We start from the raw sequence: 9,399 nt of genomic DNA, 5'->3' as shown, positions 1-9,399 counted from the left end.
TAGGACCATAAACACAGTGTCAGGTTAAAATGATTTCTGACAAGGACTACTCCAGTGGAAGTGAAGGTGATGCACCAGTGCACATGCAGTGAAGGGAACTTAGATGTAGCGATAAATGTCGGAATTAGGGTTGTGTTCGTGAAGTGCTCCAGGCAGCACCAACAGTACTTAAAAAGCGCTTAACAATCAAGAAAATATCGTAAATGTGTCATCATGAATGTCTTAATCAGAACAGTGATGATGGCGGTGATAAAAATGACTACCATTATCATCTTTTTCATCAGATTCCAGTTTTGAAGATTATATTTTATCATCAACAAAGTAGATAGTAGTACCAATGTTTTAGTCCCCAAAATATTCTATTGATAAAAGTGTAAATGAATACATTTTTTTATAAACTGCTAATTGGACAGCACACTTTTTATCTATTTTTTAAAACAAGTACATGAGTGCCAAACTGCCCATATGTGCCACATGAACAATTTGTATCTATTGATCTTGTGTGACAAGCTGTGGACATACACATACACTTTTTGATTCTCTTCTTCTGGAATGATATGAAATGTTATGAAAAAATGAACCCAGAATTTTGCCTTGTATCAGTCCAATGCAAACACACTACAGTTCGACCTCGATTATCCGGCCATGTCGGGACCGGCACTCATCCGGATAAGCAAATTGGCTGGATATGGGAGACACAATGTTAACGTATATAGCTGCCGTCCAAGCTGCCGTCCAAGCTGCCGTCCCAGTGCACTGGCAGCTAGGCAGGTAGCGTACCTCGCAACGGTGGTCTAATCTATGCTAGCCTGCGCAAAATTGTAGTTCCTTCTTCACAAAAGTAGAGTATATCTTTATGTGAAAATCATACATGTTGTACCTCATTAGATATTGAGAAACCTATCATGCACATCTTATGAAATTAGTGAAATAGATCCATGAAAAGATGTTAAAGTCACTGTTTTTCTGAATTTTAGGATGAAATAAAAAGTCCTTCACTGCGTGAACATGTCCGGATAATAGAGATTTCCGGATAAAAGGAGGCCAGATAATCGAGGTCGAACTGTATCTGTAATTTGCTGTATATATATATGTGGTGTGATCTGTCTGCCAACTTATTTAACTGATCCATCTACAGTGTATGTATATATATTCACATGTATATATACATACATTCTTTAAAATATCTGTTATAGCAATTCCATCAGCAGAAATACATGTGTATATCATGCATCCTATCTACAGTGACAGTGACAGTGACAGTGGCAACTACAAGATTCTTTCACATCTTGAACTTGTATTCTTGATAATACAGTGTAGTCCTTCATATCCATGGGTTGAATTCTGGACCATGGTTGAAACTAAACGTACTAAATTTGCACAAACCTGACCCTCATAAATTGGTAGTTGTTTGTGATATTTTAGGTCTGACAAATAAATCTTTTTTAATTCAAGTTTTTGAATGGATGTTATATTCTGAAATGATCGAAAATGCATTTTAATATTTGTATGTTGTGTGTTACACTGCCTTTAATATCATTTATAATTTTGTAATGTTTTTATAGATATCATACTGTACATTAGCATTGGAATAAAGAAACTGTTCTTTATCTGCCGAAATAAATACTTCTCTCCATTTCTTTGTTATGTGCAGTAGGAGTTTTCTTCTCAGTCTATACCAGAGGCATTATTTCTTTTTGAATGGTTGTAATATATAGAGCTTTATATCTCAAACCATTTTGGGGTCAGGACAGTGCATCCTCAATTTACTCTATCAAGTGTCTTTGGCATAAATCTCTGTTGAAAAGTACATTATTCGTTACATCCATTCACACACATTTTTTAGCTTTCTCCTTTTTACTGAGATTTTATTGAAAATGTGAGAATCATGGAGATAACATAGCAGGAACCCAAATGATATATACTCCTGGCACTAATTTAGCATAATAAAAAAAAAAAATGAACGCTAGGTACCACACACAGACACGCACATACATGTACTGTATATGGCAAATATTTTGCGAGGTTTTTATATTTGCAAATTTCATGAGTTGGGCGCTATTCGCAAATTTAAAAATGCAAAATACTAACTCTGACCCCTACATGACTGTGACGTGCATGCATACGTTTCTCCGTTCAGTAACTGTACTACAACATCACAAATTTAACCACTTGGAAACGTGAAATTGTCTGGAAGTCCCGATTTGCAAAACAATTAGACTCGCAAAATACATGTATATGGTGTATACAGTACACACACTCACAAACACATACCAAAACATACGATAGACGTCACACAGCCACAACAATACATAAGAAACCACAGAGATTCACATTTACTTAGTATACTTAAAAATGTTTTAATTAAAAAATAGCTGTTCCATGAATAGGTAGTGATAACAACGTGCATTATTTCTCCACAAAACCAGCACAATGTCATAAATGTACCGTTGTGTTTAGTGTCAATCAATACTAGCACTGCTGTACAGGCAGAAAAAAAAATCCTTATAAGATATGAGACTTCCCGTGCCTGAGTTGCAACAGTTTAAAGGGATAATACAGTATTGGTGGAGATGAGAATTGGGCTCTTAACTTTTTGTGAGATACCAAGAAAACACTTATGATATAGTACAGAGCTTACCATTTTAAGAGGAATTCAAAGTTTATGTGATGAAATTCGGGTTTGGAATGACTGAAACATCCAAAAACAAAGTAAAACAAAGTGAGCGTAATAAAGTGTGGGTCCCACACTTTATTTGAATCGCTCTTTTTTGGATATCTCAGCCATTTCAAAACCAATTTTCATCAAATAGACGTTGAATTCCTTATATGATTACATGCTCTTTCATATTTCACAAGAGGTTTCTCATTATCTCACCAAAAAATGTTAGAAACCTGAAATTAGGTTTCAACCAAAACTGTACGATCCCTTTCAGCTTTAACTCACATGGCATACACATACATTGCCCTACAATCTGTACTTCCATGGGTGTGTAAACTACACGCTATATGGGATGCATTATATTCAACTTCAAAATTCAGGACATGTTTTAGAGGAATATTACGGAGAGCGTGTGATGTACACAATTTCATTCACAATTTTGAATATTTCATTTTACTTTGCACTTTTAATATAAAATGAGAAAATTGACAGTGTAAAATGTGAAATACTGAGAATGCTACTGTTGGTTAACCATTAGCATGGGGAAACATGTGCGGTCCGATTGAATCGGTCTCCATTCGCTGCTCACCGGGGTACATTTGAATCCATGAACAGCACCTGTCAGTTACCTGTCAGCGAATATGTGCAATGAAGCACAATTTTAAAGGGGATGGCTAGTAACTGATCAGTAGGAATCATGCAGTGGGAATCCTGGGGGATGATTGTTCCAATTTTTTCTTGAGGGATTCGTTTAAGAGTACATTATATATCTAACGTTGTGTGAACATTTTTTGCTTCAGAAATGGTCTCATATTCAAGTAATGTGCAGTTTAATGTTTCCAGGCTAGGATGCCTGTACAGTGATGGGGCATTAAACTGCATGTTACTTGAATATGAGATCATTCTGAAGCAAATAATTTTCACACAACAATACATGGATTATCCCACAAGAATTGGAACAATCATCCCCCAGCATTCCCACTGATTCCCACTGATCAGTTACTAGCCATCCCCTTTAATTTGGTAACAGTCAACTACAGTCAAGATTCTTCGGCTGTGTGTGTGTGCTTACATAGAGATCAGTGATGAAGGTCTACACAATCTGATATAGGGATTCTAGAACATAATATGCAAACTAGGCCCACCTTCCCACTCGATAAATCCCCACGCTATGAGGCCTTTATAACATTCAACCAGGATGAGCGCTTGTTGCAGCACCTAAAATTGTATGCGGATATTTAATAATTGGATTCTAATATTATCATTTAAGATTCTATATATACAGCTGCAGTGAAAAAAAAAAAATCCACATTTATATCACAACCAACTGTGTCATATTGTGGAATGCCATGATAATATTCATTGGGAGTCACTCCATGCATTTCTGAAGAACAAGAGTGCTGTACATGTAGGTCACTGACCTTGACATTGATGCACGCAATATACCTTTGGTGTATTCAGTACTTTTTGTATATTCAGTAGCTCCTTTAAAAGACTTGAATTTGCAGGTTTGAGAAAGTCAAAATACACCCATATTCACCCCCCGCTGTGCTAAGTTTTATTTCTAAATTCACTGCGAATCCCAAAGAATCTTGTCAAAATAGACGAGAAAACTAATGTCACATCTACTCCAGTTGCAATCAAACACATGCATGATTGGAACTGTAGGTACACTCCTACGGTGTAGTTTTCTTTGAAGCTCAGCTCGAAACTTTGATATTCATGCATAAACTTTCACAGATAAAGTTAAGACTTACATACTACAGTGTACCACCTACGTGAACAGACTCATTAAAGATGAATACTATAGTAAAGGAGCTGTGCAATACTGATATCAACAAGACGTTTAGATGGATCACGTATGAGACATCCAGTCATGTTTATAAAATGATACAGAGTTCATGGGACAAAGATGACACAACAACATCCTTACACTCCACGAATAATTTGGGCTGATCCACCTCTTCAGCTGTCTACCAGTATCATGAAAAATGTGTGTGGGAGGTGTGCAAGCATGTCTAGCCCACCCATAGCTTTATAGTAAATAGGTCAAGGATAGTATGGGCTGTGATTGGTTAGATTGCATCACATGATCGTGCAAAAATTTCAGTATAGTGTACGGTCGTGATGATACCGAAACACTTATGGCACAACGACAATTTAATCATCTGTGCAGCAATACACAGCGGGGGGACATGGGACTACGTAAAAGCCTTTCAGGGTATGGGTAAAGCACATCACAAAAAGTACAGTTTATACGCAAGTCCGCTCAGCACTAGGCATACACGGCTGTACGTAAGCAAGATTATTGTTATACTCTGCTTGCACAAATTCAGCAGCAGAGTCTAGATCTAGTAGGGCCTTGACCTACGCAAAATGCATGCACATAATATAGATCAAAGGGTCTACTGCACTATAACAATCAGTGCACGTTCTATTCATGCGTCGGTACTGGACTCCAAATGCTAAATTATTCCTTGTGCAGTTCTATTTCACCTTAGCTTGTGGCCTCGGTGAAACAAAATGACACTCGGGATAATTTAGCATTTGTCATTCTACAATCCAGTATAGTGCACCATAGAGCATGCCCTATTTGTATATTATAAAATGGGTTCAAGAATGTAGCCAATAGGAAGCGCTGAAATGAGACACACCTCCTTCCTTTACTTCAGTACAACTGCACTGCCTGTAATCCTATGGTAGATTGCCGATCGTCTGTGCGCGCGGCGGCTCCTTTGATGAATTGCATGCATACGCGTACGCGCTGTCAATCCTGTAAACAACTTCTAGTTCGGGCTGCCGGCCGGCCGGCCTGTCTTCCCTTGTGCATAACATAATACGTGGCGTACGTACGTATACTGTACTATACGAACACTTTGTACAGTACAGTAGACCAAGCGTTTTGGGACCGGACGCGTACATGGAGTCACTTTGAAGAGCAAATCCAACGATTTAGCAGGTTAATTCTCACGCCGTTTTCAGAGTATGTTGTCTAGTAGGCCTATATGAGGAGTCTATATCAAGTCTTTAAGGTAAAGGGTGCATATTCTATGTAAAATAAGTAAGTTTTCATGCGGGTGTCCGGAAACCCAACCCCCCATTATACTTATACTGTATGTGCGGGACTTCCGCGAGTGCGACGTGCGTAAAAGTTTGGGACGAACATCTTCGGACGTCTTGACCCACAAAGGTACGTGAAAAACGCTGAAAAATGATGTTAGTTTTCGAATTTTCGACCCATTTTATAAAACAAATGATGCACAGGATTATTTCGTGGCGTTAGTGTAGGCGTAGCTCACTCTCGGGTATTTACAATGTAGTGCAACATGCACTCGGCTTCGCCTCGTGCATGTTTCACAATTGTAAATACCCTCGAGTGCACTACGCCTACACTAACGCACTCTATCCTGTGCATCATTTGTATAATAGTAGTCAAAAGCTGGATCATGGGGATCGGGGGGCTTCTCGGCTGAGATGTCAAAAATAGGCAACATAACCGAAGATGTGTGTGCAAACACCAATTCACATAAAACGGGCATTCTTGGTTGACAATAGGACATACCTGCTCTTGCTTGACACTTGTGGCACAAACTTTGTCCCCCAAAACCTCATCACCTTCACTTTCCTGGATCTCTCACTCTCATCCACCCTTGACTCATTCCTCCATCGAAATGTTCCATTAGCTACATGGCAAAATTCATATCATCCTCCCTCTCCCCATCTTTCTTCTATCTACTCTCTCTCTCTCTCGCTCTACTCTCCTCTTTTCATACCTTTTCCACTTTCTCTCTCATTCTCTCTATCTCAACGGACACAATTCATCATTCTTGGCCTTCAAAGACACACCCGTTTGCATGGACTGCAATGGAGGGTTAAAGGTCAACTTACCCAAGCATGTCAGTCACCCACGGCTTATTTCTGACCAGCTTACATGCTTGCTATCATACATTTGGCACAAATGTAAATTTTTGTACATTAAATGCTACATGCACAGCTACAGTGTATGCAAGCTATGATCCCCACAGATTTGTTCAGAGAAGGTGGACACAAAGCATGTCTGGAATCTACTCAGATCTGTGCCTTTGAAGCAGAGTCAAAACTTGATGAACGCGCCGCGTCCGTGCTGCTACAGTTCCTCGAGCCTGCTTGCTAGGTCCGCCAGGCTTGGACGGTTTGGCTTCTTCACTACCCCCTCATGGTGGACCACACCCGACAACCCTCTCCCCCTGCCCCTCCCTAGGGGGATCCCCTGGGGTGTGCACGGTCTTGGGACGGAGGTTTCAGCCCCGGCAATCCCGTCTCTCAAATGCGCTGGCCCTACGGTCTCAGCATCCCACGACTCCAAAGATTCACTTGGGGCAACGTTTCTCTCATTCACATTGAATTTGAGCCTGCTTCCACCTCTTCCCACTAATTCCGGTGAGATACTGTCAATTGATTCTGCATCTGAGCTGGATTTGTTAGCGTTGCTGCCTTCATGATCCTTGGACAAATTTGACTTGGACTGTGCATTTTTTCCTTTGCCTGAAAACAACAACAATAACAAAAAAAGAAAGAAACAAAACAATGAAGATGTACATGACAGTGGAAAAAATAGCAATTGCAAATTTCACTTCCCCTTAAAAGGCTTTTGTTTCTGGTCTTTGCAAGCTGTCTACCCACATGCAACATGCACGGAGGCTTTCATGTATGAAAGTAGAAACGTTTGTGCTCTAAATGTTCATTCACATGATCAGGGCAAATTTCACTGATCCCCACTTGTTTATAATTTCACTGACAACAGTATTTCTGTTCAAACATAAACATCTGAAAACAACAACAATTCAAGTACTCACATTTCCATTTTCACAATAATTCAGTTGAGTGCAAAATTACACAAATTCCCTCACCACAAAATATTTGAGGTTTATAGTAGTATGAAAGCTACACAAATTCCATGTCACAGGACAGACACTTGAAGATCTTTGCATGACTGTCATCAAAACTGATGAAAAGAGAACTTCATGAGACCATCTACTGGTTTGTCATTTTCAGTTCACTTCCATCACTAGAAAGTATATTGTCTATTATATACCTCATATATACTGTAAAACATGATATATTCGCGAATTGGAGCCGACAGCCTTTTTCGTGGCATGACATTTTCGCGAATTGCCACTGGCGTTCAATGCATGTAGTGTAGACAAAAACTTTCGCCTGCATTTTAATTTCGTGAATTTTGGCGCTCGCGAAATTCGCCAAATTAAAATGCACGCAAAAATTCCTCGTTTTACAGTAGATTGCTCTCATCTGATTGGTTAAAAGTGGAGTCATGAAAATAGCTGTGCCCCATTTTTGATCAAAATGACGTCATGATTTACTGTGCCCAGGGCATAGAATCAACTGTGCCCTGTAAATAGGTTTGGAGACAGTCGCAACCCCGTACACATAGATCACTCATATGTACGCACCAATGATACGACCGCCGTGCTGTCGATCAGCGTTGATTACGAGTGCTGTAAAATAGACTAGAATCTATATTTTCGGTATCTATATTTCGGAATCTATATTTTTGGTATATAAAACAAATAATGACAGCTCGATATTCGGGGCACAGTTAAAATTATGTAGGCCCTCGGTGATGTGAAAACCACATCACCTTGGGCCCATAATTTTAACTGTGTCCCTCATAGCAGTCATTATTTGTATACTGACATACAGCTCACTGTCAGAAATATGTATACCATCTATTTTACTCCCCATTGCTAAAGATAAAAGGGGCATGCAGAAAGTATTCATGTTTTCCCTAGGGCAAAGCCTTGGATACAGACATACATGCACACTAACTGATACACAGATATATTGCATACATATTCAAACACTAAAGTGCAAGCAATGATTGCAAACAAAGAAAAGATCCAACACAAAGAATGATGAAATCAACAAACACGAAAAACATAACTATAACTCAGCTGCCTTCCCCACCCCCACCCCAAAAAAGATGTGTCTGTGAAGTAATGAAAATTGCAGATACTTGTATAGGCTGTTATTTTCATGTAAATATTTTTGCAGATTTCACATGTGAAATTCGCAGTCCAACAGTGATTCACAAAATTCACAAAAAAGAAACCCTTACCAAAATAACAGCTCATACAGTAAGGTTTTCTTTTGGGAGTGGGGTGCAGAACTATAACCCTAGCACCTTCAAATCCCAGAGAACATCCTTCTTTAGATTCCTAAATATCTTGAGACAGGCACTTTTTAATTCTGCAGACCTTTTTTCCAGCTCCCGTTCTTCTTCTGCGGTGATGGACTAGCCGTTGGGATTCCATTGTTCGCTGGGCGCTCCTCTCTTCCTGGCGTCTTGCGCACCTCGTCTCCTCCCTGCACGGACCCCTTGAGCTCAATGCGGAGCTTCCTGTCCCGAAGGTAGGAGCCATTCATCGATTTCATGGCGCAGCTGGCATTGGTGATGCAGGAGAAAGAGACTGAGCCCTGGGTGCTGGCGAGAGAAAAAGAGACATTCGTTTCTCTGCACTGCAGTCTGCATCATGGCAAGTGGCGTCCAAGCTTGACACAATACAAGAGAGATGATTTCTTAGACTAATCCACATGTACAACCTTTCAAATCTTTTACATACCCCGACAAATCCACCGAGTACAAATTGGACCCAATGAAAATCATCTTAATCAATGCTGCCTTCAATGCTGCCATTAAATCAGATGTGTACATGCCCAGTTTTTGTCATCAAGAACAT

At 39.7% G+C, this 9,399-nt stretch overlaps 1 protein-coding gene across 1 annotated transcript; it reads right to left on the bottom strand.

Moving 5' to 3' along the window:
• Positions 1–6,084: 6,084 nt before the first annotated feature.
• LOC139722149 (uncharacterized) lies at positions 6,085–9,131 on the bottom strand. The gene is made up of 2 exons (XM_071633459.1): positions 8,917–9,131; positions 6,085–7,186 (listed from the first exon to the last, which is right to left on the bottom strand). Exons 1-2 carry the CDS (start codon positions 9,092–9,094, stop codon positions 6,789–6,791), a joined length of 576 nt encoding a protein of 191 aa, XP_071489560.1. The 5' UTR covers positions 9,095–9,131; the 3' UTR covers positions 6,085–6,788.
• Between the last annotated feature and the right edge of the window lie 268 nt (positions 9,132–9,399).

The sequence above is a fragment of the Diadema antillarum genome, unplaced genomic scaffold (genome assembly GCF_040938485.1).
Source record: "Diadema antillarum isolate AM-2024a unplaced genomic scaffold, OU_Dant_1.0 scf00000159, whole genome shotgun sequence".
Lineage (NCBI taxonomy): Eukaryota > Metazoa > Echinodermata > Echinoidea > Diadematoida > Diadematidae > Diadema > Diadema antillarum.
The sequence above is the reverse complement of the archived record's forward strand: the minus strand, read 5'-3'. Positions and strand labels throughout refer to the sequence as shown.